We start from the raw sequence: 23,386 nt of genomic DNA on the forward strand, positions 1-23,386 counted from the left end.
AACTTGTTCTTATATGACTAGCAATGCCTAAATCATCACAACGATTTTTGTTAATTTTATGTCGACGCGAACTTTAGAGCAATGTATGCATCTAGAAATAGCGCTTTCAAATCTAAAAAGAACGTTTAAACTGAAACCTCACCTTGCATAACTCTCTTGATTAATTAACACACGTACTGAGTTTCGCTTTGCAGAATAATTCACTTATTGAACTCTTCCGCATTTACTTTCGGCCCTGGTGTGTGTAAACAAAGGAGAGTGATGAATTATAATTTGACGTAATACATGCATTTATATCGTATTTATTCTACATTTTGCAATAAAATACATATTAGAATTTAACTCGGGTGGTTATGACCGAGTAAAATTATTTTGAACGACGTATACCAGCCTATCGTGTATAAATAGTGTTCAAACACAGTTTTGCTTTATATTATTTCTTAATTCTAAAAACTTTGGTTCACCTGTGCTACACAGAGTACATATGTACTCATCATCTGAAAAGTTGCAATTTTGCATTTTTGAGGTTTTGAATTCGACAGTGTCGATACATTTTTATGATATAAACAGATGTGAATACTTTATGTTACTGGGTGTATAAAAGAGATAACAATTTAAAGATTTTACCCCTAATGTCATAGTTAATGACATTGCAGTTAAAATTTCAAAATACGACGTGCGCGTATTAAATATCTAACCTACTTACTGTCGAATTTGAAGATAAACAAATAGAATAGCAATTATTTGAAAACTTGGCAAGTTCATTATAGAAATTTAGCAGGTTAAGGGTTAAACCTTGTTCTGAAGACCTTTGTTCTAAATTTCTAAATGATTCAACCATACTATGACAGAGTAAATATATTCTTATCATCTGAAAAGATGCAATTTTGTAATTATGAGATCGTAAGATTTTATTACTTAACAGATCTGAATACCTTATCTCACAGAGTGTCGAAAAAGGTGACAAAATTTAAAGATTATACTTCCAATGTCATAGTTAATGACATGGCAGTTAAAATTTCAAAATACGACATGTGCGTATTAAATGTCTAACCTACTTCATTGACGAAATTGAAGATAGAATAACAATACTGACTTTACCTTGTGCATTCTGCAAGCGAGGGATTATGACCGCGCTCAAACGGTCGCGGCCTCTTTTATATCAGCATTTACCAGAACTGAATGCCTTCTATAGGCCATTTGTCTCAAAGAATGTCGTTTCTGGGGCTGTTGACTGTGTTCTGCAGGAACATTATCATATTCTATTAATTAAACTTTTTTATTTGATTAGTTTTATACATAGAACACTGAAACGGAAACACAGTATATTTTTTCTAGTTAAACTGGTAAACTTTAAATACAGATGAATGCTAGGCTCCATAATTCTTTTAATATATTCCGATGTTTTGACACATAGAAACGTATTATTAATCCTGGAAAAATAACTTAGATTTTCCTTAACTGTATTTCTTTTATTTATTTATTTTTTTTTTTTTTTTGAAAACAAAATTTAACTTTATGTCCATGGTAAGACCAGCTAAATGCAAAATCTATGGTAAAATGTGTGTGTCAATTGTAAAGAGTCTGTTAGGGCTTGGAAAAAGCTTTCCTCCCAACAGACTACAGACAGACAGATATGACATTCGTTCACATTTCAAACCTATACTGGTGGTTTTTGCAATGTAGAAGAATCAATGTAAATAACTGAATATTGTTTAAAATTATTACAATCCAATCTGCTATTAAATTCGTCTTATCAATCTAGATATTGTATGATTGTAGTTTGAGCTTCAATGTTTTACATTTGTTTGCCAACTTTAGACCGCTTTGATAATACATAATGTCATAACTTCCTTCTTGAGAAATTTTCAGTTTTCTCCGACAACAATTCGATTCTCTAAAGTCCCTCTTCACCGAACTTTCTGAAACCTGAAATCCTTCCAAACTAAAACTGGAAACCCTTCTAAACCACAAACTAAACTGAATGGTGTTAAACGGAAATCTCTTGGCTGATCACAATCCTTCGGGAATATGAGTGTCTGCTTAACCGTAATTAAGACATAATTTATAGCCAAAGAGTGCTTTAACACTTTTTAGATTTGTTCTGGTGGTTCTACCGTAGCATGTACTGAAGGCTATTTGGTTAAGAGCGGTTTTGCTATATCATGCGTTGAAGGCTATTCGGTTTAGAGCGGTTCCGCTATATCATGCGTTGAATGTTATTCGGTTTAGAGAGGTTATGCTATATCATGCGATGAGGGCTGTTCGGTTTAGAACGGTTCTGTTATATTATGCGTTGAAGGCTGTTCGGTTTAGAGCGGTTATGCTATATTATGCGTTGAAGGCTGTTCGGTTTAGAGCGGTTATGCTATATCATGCGTTGAAGGCTGTTTGGTTTAGGGCCGTTCTGCTATATCATGCTTTGAAAGCTATTCGGTTTAGGGCCGTTCTGCTATATCATGCTTTGAAGGCTGTTTGGTTTAGGGCCGTTTTGCTATATCATGCGTTGAAGGCTATTCGGTTTAGGGTGGTTCTGCTATATCATGCGTTGAAGGCTATTCGGATTAGAGCGGTTCTGCTATATTACGCGTTGAAGGCTGTTCGGTTTAGGGCGGTTCTACTGTAGCATTACCTGAAGGTTGTTCAGTTGACACTGTTTCTACAGTAGCCTGCTCTAAAAGTTGCTAGGTTTAGATTGGTTCTACTGTAGCATGCTCTGAAGGCTGTTCGGCTTGGAGTGGTTTTATTGTAGCATGCTCTGAAGGCTGTTCAGTTTATAGCGGTCTGCTACAATATGCACTGAAGGTTGTTCGGTTTTACTATACCGTGCGTTGAAGGCTGATCGGTTTAGGGCGGTTCTACTATAGCATTCTCTGAAGGCTGTTCGGTTGAGACTGGTCTACTAAAGCATTATCTGCAGGCTGTTCGGTTGAGACTGGTTCTACTGTAGCATTCTCTCTACTGAAGTATGCTCTGAAGGCTTTTCTGTTTAGAATGGTTCTACTGTAACATGCTCTGAAGACTCTTTGGTTTAGGACGGTTCTACTGTAGCATGCTCTAAATGTTGTTCGTTTGAGGCTGGTCTACTGTAGCTTGCTCTAACGGCTGTTCGGTTTAGAACGGTTTGTACCGTAGCGTTCCCTGTAGCATGCCCTGAAGGTTGTTCTGTTGAGACTTGTTCTAGTGTTGCATGCTCTGAAGGCCGTTTGGCTCAGAACGGTTCTACCGTAGCGTTCTCTGGTGGTTATTTGGTTTAGAATGGTTGTACTATATAATGCTCTGAAGATAGTTTAGTTGAGACTGGTTCTACTGTAGCATGCTCTGAAGGCCGTTGGATTCAGAACGGGTTTACTGTAACGTATTCTGAAGGCTGTTTGGTTTAGACTGATTCTACTATATCATGTTGTGAAGGTTGTTCAGTTGAGACTGGTTCTACTGTAGCTAAACGTAGCTATCTGCGCCGTATGTGTGACTCTGGTGATAGACTAGTTCTACCATGGCGTGCTCTTAAGGCTGTTTGGTTTAGACTGGATCTATAATGGCATGCTCTAATGGCTGTTTAGTTTAGATGAATTCAATTGTTGTATGCTCTGAATGTTATGTTCTCTAGAGCGGTTCTACTGTAACATGCTTGTACATGGACATCTATACATGCACGAAACCTGTACTTTGAAACTGGCAAGCCGCAGCATACTTTCAACCACTAATCCCAGTGCAACAATATTCTTCAAGTGGTAGGCCTGGGGTAGTATTCGAATTTTAGATTGCAATGCATACCCATTACCTTGGAGGCAGAACGACATATCATGACAACCATGTGTAAAGTTTAAATCAGCAGCGAAAGTAATTGTATGTTCTATAAAAATCATATTGATTTGTTACCAAGTAGAGGTACCTTTCATGTTAGAATTTTGTCACATTTTTATTTCAATAATAAACCTAAAAAAATATAGTGTATTTTAAGTTTGTTTCGGGATAAATCTATTATAGTTCAGAGTGTCATTGATGATCTTAACTCTCCACGTAAAAAAAACTGCACATGGACAATCATCTACTTTTTAAACTCGGGACATCGGACAACACGCTTATCTATAACATATTTCGCAATATTCTCGTGACTTTTAAAAGATATCTGCTATAAATTAGCTTTGTCGCCGGCAGAACGATCAATAAGACATCAACATGTTGGCAGTGGCAGTCGTCTTCGTATGCATTGCTCTTTGCAACAGGTAACTTATTTCTTATTATCGTTCTTCTTGTTATTTTTTTTTTTAATTGTATTTTTTGTTATTGTTCTTGTTGCTTTTATTTGTTTGTATTTTTTTTCTTTATTTTTTTTTTCTTTTGTATTTTTTTTATTTCGAATGTAATATAAAACAATAGTTATAAAAATACGTTTCATTTATAAATACAATATAATCTGTTTAAAAGACCAGCGTTTACAGAAAATATTGATTTTATTTCCAGTTCATTGTGTTATTTTTACGTTATTACAGCTGTATCTTATATAACTCGTACATTAATAGCTTAATAAAAAACTTGTATAATACATTTCATTTGTTTCTAACATCAATATTGGCTTTGTCGAACAATAGTACACAAAATTTTGAGAAGTGCTGCAACATATTATATTTAAAAACTTTTTGAATACTCAAACATTTTAACCTTTAGCATGCTGGCGACAATTGATACTGCCTTTGCGAACAGTGCAGACCAAGATCAGCCTGCATATCCGTGCAGTCTGATCATAGTCTGCGCTGTTCTCTATTCAGTCAGTTTTTTTTACTAAACACCCCTCCAAATGATAAATGGTACTGCCCAAATTAAATGATGGACCTGTCCATTATACATGTAGAAATTAAGCAGGCTAAAGGTTAAGAAATCATCAAATTATTGACATGTTTCACAGCAATAAGTAATATGTGATAAGCTAAAATACATCAATTGAAATTTATAAATGTAACTTCACACTAATTATTATTGCTCACAAAAAGTACAGCATTTTAGTAACCGTCGAATACCATTTTCTCTTATACAAACATTCGTTGTGTTTTCATTTGTTCAGTAATTAACGACTGTACTTGTCGATCTGTCTGAATATCATAGAAACACAAAACTATAACAAGAACAGGCTGTGATTTTGCTTATGTGAAATCAATATAATTAAACATAAAAGCACTTTTGCTTAATACCAAAATGGTTAAATCTATTACTCAACCAGCAGGCATATGAGCGACTTCATTTAACTTGATGATGTAACGTAAATTAGTCTTTGATAAAAGGATTCGTTACTTTTTCTTGCATTAGCTATATCATGAATCTAACTTGAAAAATCCGTTAATTTCAATTTAGTCAAGCGTTTTTTAGGTAGGACTGTAGCTATAATGTACTCTTTATAGTTTGTTTCCACATTAAACTTGTTATGTAGATTTTAGGAGATCGAATACTGGATATAAGCTGTCAAGGAAAACCATACAAAGGGTTTGCCAACCGAAATATTTCAGCAACTTACATAAGGCGAGATCATGTTTTTATTTTGTTAATATTGCAATACTCCATATTACATGGAGTGTATTCGCTTTTTGTGCTTGTTTAGTATACACTAGTGTTAATATATATATAATATTAATTTCCCTATTTTAACTTTATTCGGTCTTATTTCATTTGTTCCTGTCGTTATTTTTTACAGTGCAACATATCAGATTCCTCATGGTCACGATCTGAAAGTGTTAGTTGATAACGGTTTTAGGGCATATGATACAAACGGAGATGGTCACCTGACATTTCAAGAGCTTGGTAACATATTTTACAAAGAGGATTTGAATCGTAAGTCATTGCAAGAGCTTGGTACTGTTTATAACAATGAGGTCAAGAATCAAAAAATCATTGTAACTTGACAATTTAAAAGATTGGTACTTGTTATTTGTATTACTACGGAGATTTGAATTATAAGTTAATGGTTACCTTCTACTTAAAGAGTTTAGTACTGTGTATTACAATGAGGTCAAGAATCTTAAGTAAATGGTCCCTTGACATTAAAGAACTGGGGGCAAAAGATTACAAGAAGGAATTTAATCGTAAGTTTATGATTGACTGTCAATTCAAGAGCTTGGTACTGTTTATTACAACAACGACTTTAATCGTAGTTCATGGTTAGCTTTCATTTCAAGAGCTTGGTAATGTGTATCATGAGGATAGGAATAGTACATTTATGGTCACTTGACATTTGAAGAGCTTGGCACTGTGTATTGTTCGTAAGCGAAGGTTAACTGGCTTTTCAAAAGCTAGGTAAGGTACGGGCAGTATAACTATCAGTATAGTTATCGTAAGTTCATGGTCTCTTGGTATTTCAAGAGCTATGTACTGTGTATAACATCGAAGATTATGCTAAATGAATCGTAAGTCCATGGTTAACTGTCATTTTAAAGAGTTTGATACTGTTTATAACAATACGGATAGAAATCGTTCGTTAATTTTTGGTTTGGGGTTAGTAATGATAAAGCCGCAGTAGTTATTTCTCACCATGATTCCTGGCTTTGTTTAAAGTTAAGTTAATTAAAGAGAGAGAAGTTGATATGCTTTTTATATCATGTAAATCACCTGTTGTACTGCTCCATTGTTAAAAAAAAATCTGTAAAAAGATCCTTTGGAAGCAAAGAATGCAACCAAGAAGAATAATAGCAGACTCGGTTTGATTGAGTCTGTTCATGAGAGGTAATGAAATGTGCAACACCTCTCAGGCCCCCTAGCACCGGCTTAAGCGGAACTCTATTATATATATGTTGAATGGATTCCATGATCCCAAAGGATCAGAAAATATAACAACACTGAATCCAAGTACGGGGAGACTTTTTACAGCCGCCACACGGCACTTAAAGATTGCTGTTGTGATAGTCAATAAAATCTGTAAAAAGATCCTTTGGAAGCAAAGAATGCAACCAAGAAGAATAACAGCAGACTCGGTTTGAATGAGTCTGTTTATGAGAGGTAATGAAATGTGCAACTACTCTCACGCCCCCTAGCACCGGCTTAAGCGGAACTCTATTATATATATGTTGAATGGACTCCATGATCCCAAAGGATCAAAAAATATAACAACACTGAATCCAAGTACGGGGAGACTTTTTACAGCCGCCACACGGCACTTAAAGATTGCTGTTGTAAAGACTTTGTACGTTCATATACGTTTTTGGCTCTAATAATCGTCCTTTCTCAATTAACAATGGATAGGATTCTGAACACCGGTTCCGATCTGAAGAAATTATTCAAGGCATTTACAAAAAGGTGACCGTATGCGTAGATATAGAACCACTTTGTCAAGATATACCTATCTGTATCTAGGTGTACAAAGTTAATCCAAACTATGGTATTCTTACTCTGGCTAAATATGCGACATAATTTCAGATATACCTATCTGTATCAAAGTGTAAACAGCGTAAAACTTTATTCCGGACGATGGTGTTCTAATTCTGGCTTAATATGTGACATACGTCCAGATATACCTATCTGTATCAAAGTGTAAACAGTGTAAAACTTTATTCCAGACGATGGAATTCTTTCTCTGGCTGAATATGCGACATACTTTCAAACAACAGAAGATGTTCTAGCTCCGATATTTAACGTATGGGATAAAGATGGAGACGGCTATGTATCAGCAGATCATTTGGCAGCCTTTGCACATTTGTTCGACCCAAATGGTATATTAAATATTGATATTGTTTTTTGTTCTGTTTCAATGCGATGTTTAGCTTATGCAAGTATTCGTTTAAGTAGGTCAAACAGTTTACATCACCTTTAGAAAATATAAACATTTCGTTTTTCTCAACAATTGTTTGCTTAAGTCAAAAATAACTACCTAATGCACCGATGTATTCCTCAACCACACAAGCTGAGATGCCGCCATATCAACTCTACACTCTGACTTTAAAGACATCAATGTCAGACTGCTTTGAATGTTCAATCAAACCGAGCCCGCCACATTTTCATTTCTATTGTATTGGCCGTCCTATGATTTTCTACTGTTTTATTTTACATATAATGCAGCATTATACTATTCAACTTTATCAAAATAAATATATTACTCGTTCTTTCAAAATTCTACATCTTTTTGAGACGTTTTACCTTTGAGTAGTGTCACGTGGTTGCCCCTCTATATTTCTATAGAGGGTCAGTGGGTGACCCCACATGAGAATTACAATTCAAAATGGCGGAAATTTGCATTTTAATTATGATTTAACGTTTCATTTCTTAGGATGACTATTCACTGAATAAGGGAGCTATCCTTCTTGCCCGGGAGAAGTAATTAAGTGGTCGATAAAACAAATCAGTTATTGGGTTTGTTACTGATCCTCTACGGAAATATGTAGGGTCAGGATGCTTTATAGAGAGCCCTCCATAAAGCATAAAGACCCTACATATTTCCGTAGAGGGTCATTAACAAACCCAATAATTAATATTGTGTACGCATCTCAAATATAGTTATTACACATATAGAAATAAAACAATATGAATTAAGCAATGTTGGTTTCTAATTGTGTTGATATATTGTATACGTTTATCTTTATTACAGGTGATGGCATTGTAACGCTACACGAGTACGAACATTACATGACAGGGGTACGTTATTCTATATATTTACATTTATAATAAAATATAATTATTCACAATAAAATTCATTTTTTCTGTGAAAGCAATTGTGTACAAGACCATCGGTACTCATTGACCATTTTAACTATTTCTTATCTTTCGTAAGATTTTGACCTGTGTCTAATGGTCTAATTCAGTGACACGCATTACAACTAAATAGTGATTAAAATCAAAATTATATGACACTCCATAGTCTTAAGGCGGTTAACCCGACCAATCTGAGACTTCGCTTAGTATTCTCCTCATGTGATTTTGGTATCCTCCGGCTTGAACGGAATACTTAGTGCTCGTACGAACTACATTATCATCCGAACAATGCAGAAACGCTTAACAAGAAATCGACGTTGATCATTGCAGAGTGTAAGTGGTCCTCTGCGCATGTTCGGAAGTGATTATCAGTAGGAGAGCGTCAGAAATGCGCATACTGTATGTCCGTAGGAAATTAGCACATATTATGTATAATATATTGACTGATGAATAGGATTAGTTTCAACATGGTAACAAAATATAAACATTTAAGATATTTTTCGTTCAAGTTGCTTGAATACGGTTTATACCGGAGTCTGTAATTTATACTGGCGCTTCAGGTCTGCACTGTCAGAGACAGTCACAAAAATTATATAATAGCAAACGAAATTACCGCTTACTACTTTTAGTCAAATATTTACACATGTTTCTATCATGCAGTTCCTTGAGTGTGTTTATGGTCATGGTGAACACGGACATGGACATAACTGCGATCACTAGTCGTACCTCAAGATGTCATACTGTGTTCTCTGAAATTGAATAAAACAATTTCTTTGATGTGTTGGTTTTGGTATTTTTTGTAATTATTTCTTGGCACATGTATTCCTCTTATTTTTCAAAATGATAAGAGCTTTTTGTTTACATAAGTTTTTCGTAAATCACATGCACCTAAAACGTTCGTTGGTGACAGGTTACTCAGATTAGCATCGAAAATAAAAACCAACTGTCGCTTAATATTCTGAAACTGAACCCAATAGTTGTAATATATTCATATGACCTAACTTCGCTAAAGGCGGTGCTGTACCTTTCATTACCTTTTCAAGAACAGAATCCGTCAAATCTAGTCTGCCATTAATTTTTCCTTAGTTTCGTTTAATGCTTCAAAGAGATCTATCTAGAGATATCGTTCTTATTTTGTAACGTTCGAAACAAAATGTTATCTTTTCTACCCTTAGGTTAAGTCCTTATTTTTTAAAAAAAAACTTTGTTTGTTTATTTGGAGTTTAATTCCGTTCTCGACAGTATTTCAGTAATGTAACGGCTGGTACCGAACCTAACTAGTGTTCCTGGATTCTTTACCAGTACAGAACTGTTCTCTGCAAGTAACTCCCAACTTCCCTACATGAATTTGTGATGAAGAACGAATGATCACACACACGATGTCTTTTACTAAATCTTCACGGAGGACATCCCCGCCCAGGGATCGAATTTACGACACGGAGATCCGTAGATCTGCGCTCTTCTGAGTAGTTACACAAAATAAAAATGTGGAAATACCACAGGTCGACCAACACGACATAAACGAAAATGTTGCAGACTCGATTTGATTGAACTTGATCATAGACGGTAGTGGAAGAGCAAGCTACCATACATGCCGTCTAGTCCCAGGTTCAGCAAAACTTAATTTACAGTAGTGTGATGTTGATGTGAGTTTGCAGTAACAAACATTTCAAAAAATCTTTCCCAGAAGACAGATGACCCCTTTTCATCTCTTTGTTGTATGTCAGTAATTAAACAACTCTTCACAATAAGGCATAGTCTAGTAGTGGGCTTGGTATCGACCTTTTTCACAACATACTAGGTATGAAATGCAATTAATTACAACGAGATAGTAGACTTTAGTAGATTGGAAATATTGCAAGATACAGAAAATCCTCCAATTGCAGAAGCTTTCCTGGTTCTTTCGCGCACCACTTGTAAAGCACCCATACACGGGACTCTTATCCATATGTTAATAATTTGAGCCGTGCCATGAGAAAACCAACATAGTGGGTTTGCGACTAGCATGGATCCAGACCAGCCTGCGCATCCGCGCAGTCTGGTTAGGCTCCATGCTGGTCGCTGTTAAAGTCTATTGGCATTGTAGAAACTGCTAGCGAACAGCATGGATCCTGACCAGACTGCGCGGATGCATGCTGGTCTGGATCCATGCTGGTCGCAAACACACTATGTTGGTTTTCTCATGGCACGGCTCATTTTTGTCTGAGGAGCGGGTGAGACAGTGTTACTAAAATGACCTCTGCGTACGCTCTCCAGTGTAATTGTCACAGAAAGTAGATTATATGTCAAACGTGTTTGTTTCGTTGCTGGAATAACAGTCAATGTTATCACATGTTTTGCATATTTAAGTTAAAAATAGTCTAATCGCTGTATTTTCGTGTTTTTGAAAACGTGACATAGTAATGGATACGTTTCAGACTATATGACATTGTTTAATATTGCTTGGCATTTAGCAAATACTAACCATAACAACTGCTTACAACAGTATAAAATTTTGAAAACGACTGATATAAGTTAAAGGTAAGTTCTTTCAAAGAGTTTGACAAGTTGCTGTTTTAGCATATTGCCTTTTGCACATTGTTCAAATACAGTTCTAAAAACATAGTTCGATTCTTGAACTGCATGGATTTTCAAAAAAAAAAAGAAAAGAACATAGGAACTTAGTTCTTTGTTTTATGAAATATAATGTAATGTCCCTGGAAGATGCATCTTTATACACATGAGCCATGCCATGACAAAACTAACATAGTGGGTTCACGACCAGCATGGATCCGCGCAGTCTGGTCAGGATCCATGCTGTTCGCTTTCAAAACCTATTGCAATTAGAGAAACTGTTAGCGAACAGCATTGATCCTGGCCAGACTGCACGGATGCGCAGTATGGTCTAGTCGCAAACCTACTATGTTGGTTTTATCATGGCGCGGCTCATATGTCTCATATTGTGTCTTTCACAGAATCTGCTAACGTCGTTTTCTGTCATAATAACAATGAAAAAGAGAATAATAGTGATATTAAAACTAAGTCACAGATAACTTAACAGAATTGTTTAAGAAAAGAATCAAAAGATAACAAAGATAAAAGATATTGAACTTTGTAAAATGTTGTCTGACATCTGAAATAGATACACTACCCATGTTCCCGTCCAAATTCATCAACCATCAAATAAATGGTAGACTGTGAGCAGAAATGGAATAGAAATATTGGCCATATTTCAGAGAATTCAGTAACAAAACAGATACTACGAGATGCATTATACCAAAAAGTTTTCTACTTGTAATCATTCCTTTTTATTTCTTAATAACCTTTAGCCTGGCTGGTGGCAATTGATTAAGTCAGACTAAGATCACCCTGTACGGTCGGCACTGTTCGCTATAAGTTCAATTGATTTTTAGTGAACGCCCTTTTGAATAATTAGTGGTACCGCCCAATTAGAATGATGGACTAGTACATTTAAGAAATTTAGTAGGGCAGGGGTAAAAAATGTAACCATATAATTATATATATCAGCCAATGCATAACAGTAACGTTTTAACTGGTTCATAACAATGTGGAAGAAATACAACAGAAAAATATAACTCCAAGACTACCGGGTATATTGAAATGTGCACATGACAATATCGCTTTATTGCGTGTGAGAAGATATTACACACTCCCCCCCCCCCCCCACCCGCTCCTGGTCAATTAATCAAGTGCCTAGACGGTTTCTGAGTTGTTGTTGTTTTTTTTTTTTTGGGGGGGGGGGGGGTCAAAATTATCAAAAAAAAAAAAAATCTTATTTATATATAACTTCGTTAGTCATAAAAAAAAAAGATTTATACGTTGCAGAAATGGTCGATATGAAACTACAGTTAGTGAATGTGGTACACACGTCTGTAATTATTTTAATATAACATTTACATATAATTAGCACTAAAGTCCGGAACAACTTAATGTTATTTCCTGAAATCTTACGATATGTAAGCAATGCTGATGAATTTATTGATAATGTTATCATCGACATCTAAAATTAGTCAATATCAGTCATATGTTTGTATTTACAGGCGTATGAAAAGTTTAACATTTAAGGATAGTTTTCATGTTTCATATTTGTTTTTCGACAAGAATTTTTCATTCAATCCTATAGCATAGCAACTGTGAAAAGGTTTAGAGTGAGAAAGGTATTGCTGATGTGATGATGGTCACGCATTTTGTATTTTGATGGACGTAAGTATAACTTGTAAATGGAATATGCTAACTAAACAGAACAGGTTCAAACAAACCATACACGAGACATTTTCTTTTCTGTTGTTTTGGGTAACCTGTGACGTTTCCACTTTAATCTTTTATTGGTAATATCTGTCATGTGTTTATGAATCGAATAGAAATATCCTTCCCGAGAGCACCTGCGCATCGGATTGCATCGGGGCATGCACATTTCATTACCTTTCATGCACAGACCCGAACAAACCGTGTCTGCTATTATTCTTCTTGGTTGAATTCTTTGCTTTAAAATGATCTTTTTGCAGACTTAATTGATATTTATTTCTTGAATATTCTATACATATAAGACTTTTAATCCTGATAGGTTATTTTTCTTGCATGCAGTATTTTAAAAGTAATAGAATAGGCAAAGACTTTCTTTGTAGCATTCTTTCTTATAGAATAGTATGTACACAAAGCACGGCAAATTAACGTCCGTAAGCAGAAATGATGGCACGACGTTTCAGTGACAAACAATAAAAGTTCCGCTATAGTTTTATCGTCTGTAGCGTATCGCTATGTTCTTACCGTAAAATAAACTTTAAAGTATTATGAATCTAGAAATATACATGTACTAAAAGGGAACAGAAAGAGTCGTCTGATATTGGGGAGGCAGATAGGTTTTCCCGGCATGAAAAAATAAACACAAAATTGAATCACAAGAAATACAAGTCCGGTGTGCAACAATATTTTGTCTCAAATTCATGATAATTCGCGTTTTTTTACTGTATGTCAGTTATGTAACCGCCTGGACAGTGTTCCTGGATTCTGCACCAGTACAGCTTCTTCTCCGCAACTTCCCAACAAGAATCAGAGGTTGGATGCAAATGATTTCAGACATAGTGTATTCTATCAATTCGTCACAAAGAACATAAGCCTCGCATGAACTCAAGATCCGCGATACATAGTTCTGCGCTTTCCCTGCTGAGCGACCCGAGCATGTAAATTCGTAAATTTGATTAGTAACAACAAACACCTTTTTCATGATTTAGCCTACTTTAAAGAGCGTTCGAGATTGTCAGCTAGATCAACATATCATTTTCAGATGATATAGCTTTAATCTTGAACACATGTATTTGTACTTCCGTTATCATTTTTACCAACACATATTTGTCCAACAAAATTACTGGCTAGAGAATATTCAACATTTTGTCATTTCATCTAGGCCACTGAAGACAACTTCACACACAAAGTCACGAAAATTACTATAAAAAGCTTTTGACCAGTCTAAACCTTATCGTACTTTTACAATATAATAAATGAGCCGCACCATCAGAAACCAACAGCATGGATCCTGATCAGCCGGGACATCCGAACAATCTGGTCAGGATCCAAGCTGTTAGCTTTCGAAGTCTATTGCAATTAGAGAAACCATTGGCAGGCTGGTCTTGATCCATGCTGGTCGCAAACGCACTATGTTGGTTTACTCAAGACGCGGTTCAACTGACAGTTTCTTATCGTATAAAATGGTACCGAGCGAATAAATACATGTGTTTGACAGTAACAGATCAATCGTTTATTCCATTATAGGTAGATTAAACACCTAGATCAATATTCATATTAAACGCACAGGAAAATCATTACCCCAGCAAGTGGCTCCAACGTACTTTAAGTGCTGAAGTTTACGCAAGTGACTCATGTGCTGTCGAACGTAGCATTCATACATTTTGCGCATCGTCAAAGCGTAATGACGTTCACTCATTTGATATCGAGCATTGCGTTCATACATTTTGTTCATCGACAAAACGTTACGCCATTCACGAATTTGCTATAGAACACGGCATTCATTAATGTTGTTCATAAACAAAATAATGCCATACACACATTTGCTATCGAGCATGTCGTTCATATTTTTGTTCATAGTATAAACGTGGTGGCATTCTCACATTTGCTATCGAATATAGCGTTCATACATTTTGTTCATAAACAAAACAGTGCCATTCACACATTTGCTATCGCGCATGTCGTTCATACATTTGTTCATAGACAAAACGTAGTGTCATTCACTAATTTGCTATCGAGCATAGCGTTCATACATTTTGTACATAGTCAAAACGCAGTGTCATTCAAACATATGCTATCGAAAATAGCGTTCATACATTTTGTTTATAGTCAAAGTAGTGCCATTCACACATTTGCTATCGAGCATAGGGTTCATATATTTGTTCATAATCAAAACGTAGAGAAATTCACTTATTTGCTATCGACTATAACGTTCATATATTTTGTTCATAGACAAAACGCAGTGTCATTCACTCATTCGCTTTCGATCTAGGCGTTCATACATTTCGTTCATAGGCAGATCGTAATGTCATGCAGTCTTTTGCTGTCGTACATAATATTCATACATTTTGTTCATACTATTAGGCAAAGCGTAATGCCATTCACACATTTGTTATCGAACATGGAGTTTATACATTTTGTTCATAGACAAAGAGCAGTGTCATTCAATCATTTGCTATTGAACATAGCGTTCAAACATTTTGTTCACAGACAAAGCGTAATGTCACTCACTCATTTGCTATCGAACACAGCTTTCAGACATTTTGTTCACAGACAAAGCGTAATGTCACTCACTCATTTGCTATCGAACAATGCATTTTGTTCATAGACAAAGCGTTTTGTCATTCACTCATTTGCGATCGAACATAGCGTTCATACATTTTGTTCTTAGATGAAACGTTATGCCATTTACCTATTTGCTTTCGAACTTTGCGTTAATACATTCAGTTCATAGACAAAGCGTAGTGTCATTCACTCATTTGCTATCGAATACAGCGTCCATACATTCCGTTCATAGACAAAGCGTAATGTCATTCACTCATTTGCTATCGAACATAGCGTTCATACATTTGGTTCATAGACAAAGTGTTTTGTCATTCACTCATTTGCGATCAAATATAGCGTTCATACATTTTGTTCGTAGACAAAGCTAATGTCATACACTCATTTGCTTTCCAACATAGCGTTTATACATTTTATTCATAGACAAAGCGTAGTGCCATTCACACATTTGTTATCGAACATGGTGTTCGTACATTTTGTTCATAGAAAAAGCGTAGTGCCATTCACACATTTGTTATCGAACATGGTGTTCGTACATTTTGTTCATAGAAAAAGCGTAATGTTATTCACTCATTTGCTATCGAACACAGCATTTATACAATTTGTTCATAGATAAAACGTTGTGCCATTTCCCTCTTTGGTTTCGAACATGGCATTCATACATTCTGTTCATAGACAAAATGTTTTGCCATTCACTCATTTGCGATCGAACATAGCGTTTATAAATTTTGTTCATAGACAAAGCCTAATGTTATTCACTCATTTTCGAACATAGCGTTCATACATTTTGTTGATAGACAAAACGTTTTGTCATTCACTCATTTGCGATCGAACATAGCGTTCATACATTTTGTTCATAGACAAAGTTAATGTCATACACTCATTTGCTTTCGAAAACGGCATTCGTACATTTTGTTTATGGATAAAGCGTAGTGTCATTACGCAGTATTATTCACCCATTTTCAACCGATCATAGTGTTCTCATAGTTTGTTCAACATAAGGGCATAAAATCTTACAATTGGATAGGCGGATTAATATATGTGTGAACAGTTCGATGGAAATGGTCCAAAAGATGTTGTGATATTTTTTCAACATTGTACATATCATCTTATTCCTTGTGAATGTTTCACATATTGATAAAGTATCAGAATCGAAAGGAAATGATTATAATGATCATATTTTTTCATAATTATTGTAATGTAAGTAGCAGTTTGAGCATATATACATAATGTACAAAAGTACACATAAAAACTCCAACCAGCTGCCACTAATTTTGTAACGTGTGGAGCGGCTGTGGTTGAGAGAGTACGTGTAGCTATGACAATTCAGAAAAAGAAAAATGTTAATATATCAATAAAGCCACTAGCTTTGTAACATATGGAGGGCTCGTGTTGCAAAAGTTTAGAGTAAAATTGTGATACTAATGTCATGTTATTAGTTTTTAAACTCGAAGTATTAGGCTTCAATCTTATCTATGCTCTATATTTGTCAATCTAAGGTCATATTTCGAAATGTGGCGATAAACACTATATAATCAATCTGTCGCAGACTAAAACACCAAAAAGACATCAACATGTTGACAGTGGCAATCGTCTCTGCTTGCATTGCTCTTTGCAGTAGGTAAGAAGCTTTAGTTGTTTGTGTATCTTGACGCGTGGATCAAAACCATCCACAAATAAAGACCACTTGTCCCTTGTGCGGTATTTTTTATTAAAGATGATTATGTCATTGCAAATGCAATTCTTTTAAAAAGGGGTACAATTTTTACAGAATGTTTATTCCCCACAACAACATAACATGCATGAAGAGGAAAAAGGCGATAAATGTATTAAATTTCTGGGCGTCAAAATTGGATGAATTAATTAGCAAGTGATAAATCATAGTTAACAATATAAAGGCCTGAGTAGGGTTTAGATACGTGAAACTGGAGAAAAGAGTAAAAGTCTTTCAAAATATTACTACAATCAGCCAACTGATGCCTACAATAACCTCTTTTGTACTTAAATCTATTTTGCTTAGGATTAATGCCGATTAAAGCCAAAACATAGCTCTCTTGACTGGCTATAGTGAAATTAAGAGGAATCTGCAAACAAAGTTACACTTACAAAAGTTTCAGAAAATTCTCGAAATATAAACGTCATTTTGTGCCATTTTGACTCCCACAACAACTACTCGCATAAAGACTCCCACAATAACATTTTACGTCCGACTCCTTTGAGAGTGTTATTTATACGCCTAAGTGAAATTTGTCTCTACGCAGAAAAAAAATATCACGTTTTAGTAACCAATAAATAAGCGATTTTTTATCTTCAATTTTTCATTTTGTTTTGAGAATTTGAAACTTAATGACTGTTCTGGACAAAATCCCTTTGATTATCTTAGACACCATTTTAAACCTTACTGACATATTATGAACAAGCTATGACTTTGCTAAATTTGCTCTTTCTAATACAAAGTTAATAATATTAGCTATATCGATATCAAACAACTTTGTTGATTTGTTTACACCGCCTGGTAACATAAGGGTTATATTTTACTCTTTACGACTTCAAATAATCTCATGTAATGGCCTTTACTGTGTATACACGAACATAATTCAGCAAATTGATTCGTTTCTCTTCCTGTAGTAAGCACAGATAATTTGGGTTAGGACACACCCCTACATCAACCGCCCCTGCAAACAGTTAGTCCATATATTTAGCATTATAACACGTACTGAGCATAGGTGTCAGTTATTAAACTGGTATTGTAACAATTGCAGCATGTTTTGAAAATTCATTTTTAACATCAATACTGTTTAAGGAAAAAATGAGCAACTTTGAATTTAATACTTGGAAACAATAGCCGTTTAAATCTTTGAATTAATACCTACCTATAAATCACTTTTATTTATCGTTGGATCTGTAACCACCCTGACAACTGACATTCCGACGAGAAATCAATAATTTCAATTTTATGAAAATTTATTCTTGCTTTGTCCTGCGCATATCGTAGTCGGGTACCGAAATTGGACTATTGTGAATCATAGGAAGCACTGATCCGGTTTAATATAGTCGTAAGCATATTAATTCTGGTTCCCGATTAATGAAATGCACGATACAAAGCATGTGAAGCATGCAAGTGTTCCCAGTGTCAGTTTCACAGTTGCCAATCTACTTTTAAAGGACATTTAAATTGATATTAAAAAGGTTCTTTTTGAAAACAAATTAAGATTGTTACAAAACCCATTTTATGATCTATGCTAAGTTCGTGTTTTTATGCTAAAATATACTGGTGTTTTAATGCTGAAAGGTATTGGCTAACAGTTGGCAATAGCGGAGGTGTGTGTGGTGTAGTTCCAGGCCCCATGTGATACATCATGGATCGTTCCTCAATCTAACATCAATCAAGCATGATTGAGAAAAATTTGTGACCACGTGGTCCTTCATTTCCAATGACTTATCACTCATCGATATAGATTCGAGCCTCTCTCGGACCCTAAAATTCTTCATATAAGGATGCAATCCAGCCGACTTACGGAAGTTTGGTGGCTCTACCTAGGTGCCCGCCAGTGATGAAATAATGCACAGAGGGGCACATGGGATCTTCCCCTACTAAGATCTGTGTTTCTGTCGATATGACATTACACGTAACCGCAAAATCTGTAGCTATACGGCATTATTTGTAGTTTGTTTCTAGCTGAAACTTATATTATCAGTTTTATCGTTTACAGGTGACCGGATACAGTCCTTATTTACCCAATTTACATTATTATTATTTTTATCATTATTATTATTATTATTATCTGATGTTTAACATACAGGTAATTGTACTTTGCTCGTTACGCTTTTTCTTTGACAGTGCAACGTGGCAGATTCCTCATGGTCACGACCTGAAGGTGATAGTTGATAACGGTTTCAAAGCATTTGATACAAACCACGATGGTGTACTGTCATTTCAGGAGCTTGAAATTGTGTATCAAAAAGAGGATTTGAATCGTAAGTTCATAGATAACTGTTACTTCAAGAACTAAATGCTATGTATCATAGAGTGGATTGAAATTGTAAGTTCATAAATGTACGCTCTCTGTAACATAAAAATAGCAGCAGGCATTTCAGATACTATATTGTTTTGGCTATAAAACTTGTTCATTGTCTTATTACAGTTGAAAATTCATAATCTGGAATAGATAAAGGCTTATACACTTTTTATATAAACCATCTGCACTACAGCTCAATTTAATTATGTGTTTGTATATGATCTAGAAACAAATCGTCTTTTCTCAATAAAACAAATGAAAACATACTAAACAGCAGTTTCAATCTGAAGAGAATATTCAAGGAATATACAACGGAACTTTCTGCAAGCGTTGATAAATCAACAACAAATCACAAAGTGTTTATGTATCTCAAAGTATGAAACAATATTCCAGACGATGGTAATCTTACACTAGCTGAATATGCAAGCTACTGGCATACAACACAAGATGTTCTCGCCCCAATATATAATGTGTGGGATAAAGATGGTGACGGCTATGTGCAGCCAGACCATATGCTTGACTACAAGCATTTGCTCGACCCAAATGGTACTTTAAACATTTACATTGATTTTTGCTCTGTTTCAATGCTATGTTTAGTCTTGCACACTTTCATCTAAGAAGGTCAATCTTGGTTTACATCACATTAAGAAAAATAACAAATATTCCGTTTGTTTCATCAGGTGTCTAAGTCCAGTATTTAACTTGATCTGCACTAGCTATTTTCCTCAGTAATAGAAGCTAAAATGTCGCCATATGACCTCTTTTAAGTAGGCCCGACTCCTAGACCAACACAATAATAAGGAAAAAGAACAGACTGTTTATATAAAGTATTATCAAACATTTCAGTATAATATAAGCATCTTTTATAATTCAGTTGTTACAATTCAACAGGACTATGAGACGTTTTGCGTATAGTTGATAATCAAACATAAATTGAAAAAGCAAATTTGAATCTAACAATTTGTGCTCTCAATTAATGTTTTTAATTTTCTGATAGTATTGTATATATTTATCATTATTGCAGGTGACGGCACTGTAAGTCTACACGAATACGAGCATTACATGACGGGGGTAAGTATATAGTACATTAATGCAAATATTATTGTACTGAAAAATACCTTCCCAGTTTGCGATAGTTCATAGTCTATGTCTAATAATATGTTTTCTTGGAACTAAATTCAGTTGCTAACGCAAAATAAATAAAACTTATAGCTTCAAACTAAACTAAGTTGAGACTGAAATGCAAATTAAGTTACCTTCTATGATCAAACGGTAGCGGGGCCGCAGTTACAAGTGGATACTTTGCTTAGTATACTCTGTATGCGATGTCGCGGCATTCTCCGGCATGAAAGGAACACCATGACCTACATGTTTGTCCGAAGAATGTTGAAAGACGTAGTGGCGTGGAAATTGCTGATTGTAATTATGAGTCTAATTATACCTTTAATTAACCATGTTAACTGTTTATTGGCTTATTTTATCATGCAGTTCCTTGAGTGTGTTTATGGTCATGGTGAACACGGACATGGACATAACTGTGATCACTAGTCCTACCACAAGATGCCGCAATGTGTTCTCATAAGTTATAATAAAACAATCTATTTCATGCATTTGGTTTCTGTTATTTCTGACATCTTGGCACAGGCATACGTCTCATAACAAAATGTTCAGAGCTTTTTTTTTTTGTTAAGTAGTTGTTATTCAAATATTTAAATCCAGCTAAAAATTAGCTCGTGACCGGCTATCCAGATGAGCATCGAAAATAAAACAAAAAGCGTACATTTTCGTCGTTTACTATTTTGAAAATGGAACCAGTACAGTTATATTTTCTGATCATATGTGATGGTAAGGTCCATTCAATATTTGTGTATGACATAATTTCGCTCTTGCCTGTGCTAAATGGAATAGGAGGTGCTGCACGTTTTATCACATTTCATGAACAGACTCAGTAACACCGAAAGATAATAGGTAAGGGTAGAATTCTCGGAAGCACCGAGCACCATAAACACAGCCTCAGCCCCGAGTCGAGTCTGTTAATGTTTAGCTTGGTTGCGTTCTATGCCTTCAAGTGTCCAAGTGATCTTTCTGTAGATATTATTCATACTTATATTTTTTGAAATGGTGACGTTTTACCCTTTGGTCACGTCATATATCATACACTGTTGTATGGATATATTTGTATTGTAAGAAAAGGTATCTTTTATGACTCTTAAATATGTTTTAAAAAAATCTAAATATATACACAACGTCTTTAGAATATCTATAGTCTTGTATCAAGATATTCTACTACTTCAGCTGGGTTTGTTTTCAGTTTAAGGGATAGTTTAACTGCTGCGTGTCTAATGCAGCTGATAACTCTTTTACATATTTTACCGACTGTATACTACCAGCTACATTTACACTTACTAACAAATACAATCATGATACTCGATTTTGAAAAATTTGACATAGCGTAGTACTAAACATGTACATTTAAAATGTGAACTTTGCATTCTTTAACAAAGGGAAAAAGTGGGACAATCTATTATCTTCTTTCAAAAGTGTAACACACGATTTAATTGATCGCTTTAGATAAATCAGTCAAATTCATGCATTGAATCTTATCAACCTGATCATATGCTTGGCTACAGACATTTGCTTGACCAAACTGATATATTGGATATTATATTTTAATCACTGTGTGACTTTTTCACATAGTCATTTATACAGCAACAAGTCAGAAAACAAAGCAACTTTAGTATATAAAGTAATCTAGCAATAAGGGCATTCATATCAGTAACGTTTCTTTCATCATTCTTAGAGGGGCGGGTCTTTAGATATGCATTGCAATTTTAATAGATCAAAATAAATACATGACATCTTCAGAATTAGAATATCAAAAGCAGGGAACCCACTTTATCTAGTATAACTGAATTTTATTCAATTTTAAAGCATCGTTTTACTGCGTGTGTAACGCTGCAGAAAGATTTTTTTACATATTTCACTGACCACAAAAGCAGGTGTATAGTACCATTATAATCACTGTCAAATAAAATCTTAGTTTTCAATTTTTTAAAAAAATTGACATAAAAATGGAGATTTGTCCATCTAAAGTTTGACCTTCATATTGTGCAACAAAAGGAAAAAATTGGACAGTTTCTTATCTTTCGAAAGTGTAACACACGCAGTAATTGGTAACTAAAATAAGTGAGTCAACTTCCGGTTTTCGTATCTATTTTAATCTAACCCAGACATGAGTAACTCAATCTGTCATATCCTTAGGATGCATAGTATGCAACCAACCAAAATAATTCCAGAGTCGGATTGGATGGATATGATAACGGACTGTAATACCCCAAGAAGTATTATGTATATATTCTGTATAAAGTTCATTTGGTTCAATGTAGTCCCTCATATCCATCCCATATTCACCCTTATCATGCTGGACAGAATTGGTTCTGCCTTTCCGGCCAGTGTAGATTATGATCAGCCAGCACATCCGTGCAGTCTGATCAAGATCTGCACTGTTCGCCATTTAGTCATTATCATTTTGGTAAGCACCCCTTTTAACAGTTAATGGTATTTTCCAAATTAAAAGATGGGCAAAATCATTATAGAAAATTACAGGTAAGGGTTAGATTACAAACCCTTCTCTTATTGTGAGGAATGTCTCAAACTGGAATAAATTGAAGAGATAAGAATTGGTTGTGTATTTTCTAAAAGTAAAATTTTCCTGTCACACTTACTTACCGTAAAATCACATCAACATGACCTGGTATTACTACTCGTAGTATAATTAAATATTACTTCACCAAATGTAACATTTTCTCTCCTTTCTTTCTATCAAGATGTCAAATTACATCAACAATAATATTTACACTGGAACTTGCTTTATTGTATATTTCTATGGC

At 35.0% G+C, this 23,386-nt stretch overlaps 2 protein-coding genes across 2 annotated transcripts; both read left to right on the forward strand.

Moving 5' to 3' along the window:
* Positions 1-4,085: 4,085 nt before the first annotated feature.
* Positions 4,086-9,450, forward strand: LOC128549124 (uncharacterized). Its single transcript, XM_053525431.1, has 5 exons — positions 4,086-4,229; positions 5,690-5,826; positions 7,545-7,697; positions 8,570-8,616; positions 9,334-9,450. Exons 1-5 carry the CDS (start codon positions 4,183-4,185, stop codon positions 9,391-9,393), a joined length of 444 nt encoding a protein of 147 aa, XP_053381406.1. The 5' UTR covers positions 4,086-4,182; the 3' UTR covers positions 9,394-9,450.
* Positions 9,451-16,946: 7,496 nt separating this feature from the next.
* Positions 16,947-21,106, forward strand: LOC128548849 (insoluble matrix shell protein 5-like). Its single transcript, XM_053524369.1, has 5 exons — positions 16,947-17,098; positions 19,319-19,455; positions 19,890-20,042; positions 20,521-20,567; positions 20,985-21,106. Exons 1-5 carry the CDS (start codon positions 17,052-17,054, stop codon positions 21,042-21,044), a joined length of 444 nt encoding a protein of 147 aa, XP_053380344.1. The 5' UTR covers positions 16,947-17,051; the 3' UTR covers positions 21,045-21,106.
* The last annotated feature ends 2,280 nt before the right edge of the window (positions 21,107-23,386 follow it).

Source organism: Mercenaria mercenaria, chromosome 15 (genome assembly GCF_021730395.1).
Source record: "Mercenaria mercenaria strain notata chromosome 15, MADL_Memer_1, whole genome shotgun sequence".
Lineage (NCBI taxonomy): Eukaryota > Metazoa > Mollusca > Bivalvia > Venerida > Veneridae > Mercenaria > Mercenaria mercenaria.

Bases quoted from the DNA above. Each gene is read 5' to 3' on its own strand.
- LOC128549124 (XM_053525431.1), top strand. From the start codon at position 4,183: ATGTTGGCAGTGGCAGTCGTCTTCGTATGCATTGCTCTTTGCAACAG. The intron at 4,230-5,689 runs GTAACTTATTTC...TATTTTTTACAG, and splicing joins TGCATTGCTCTTTGCAACAG to TGCAACATATCAGATTCCTC. The intron at 5,827-7,544 runs GTAAGTCATTGC...ACTTTATTCCAG, and splicing joins TTACAAAGAGGATTTGAATC to ACGATGGAATTCTTTCTCTG.
- LOC128548849 (XM_053524369.1), top strand. From the start codon at position 17,052: ATGTTGACAGTGGCAATCGTCTCTGCTTGCATTGCTCTTTGCAGTAG. The intron at 17,099-19,318 runs GTAAGAAGCTTT...TTTCTTTGACAG, and splicing joins TGCATTGCTCTTTGCAGTAG to TGCAACGTGGCAGATTCCTC. The intron at 19,456-19,889 runs GTAAGTTCATAG...ACAATATTCCAG, and splicing joins TCAAAAAGAGGATTTGAATC to ACGATGGTAATCTTACACTA.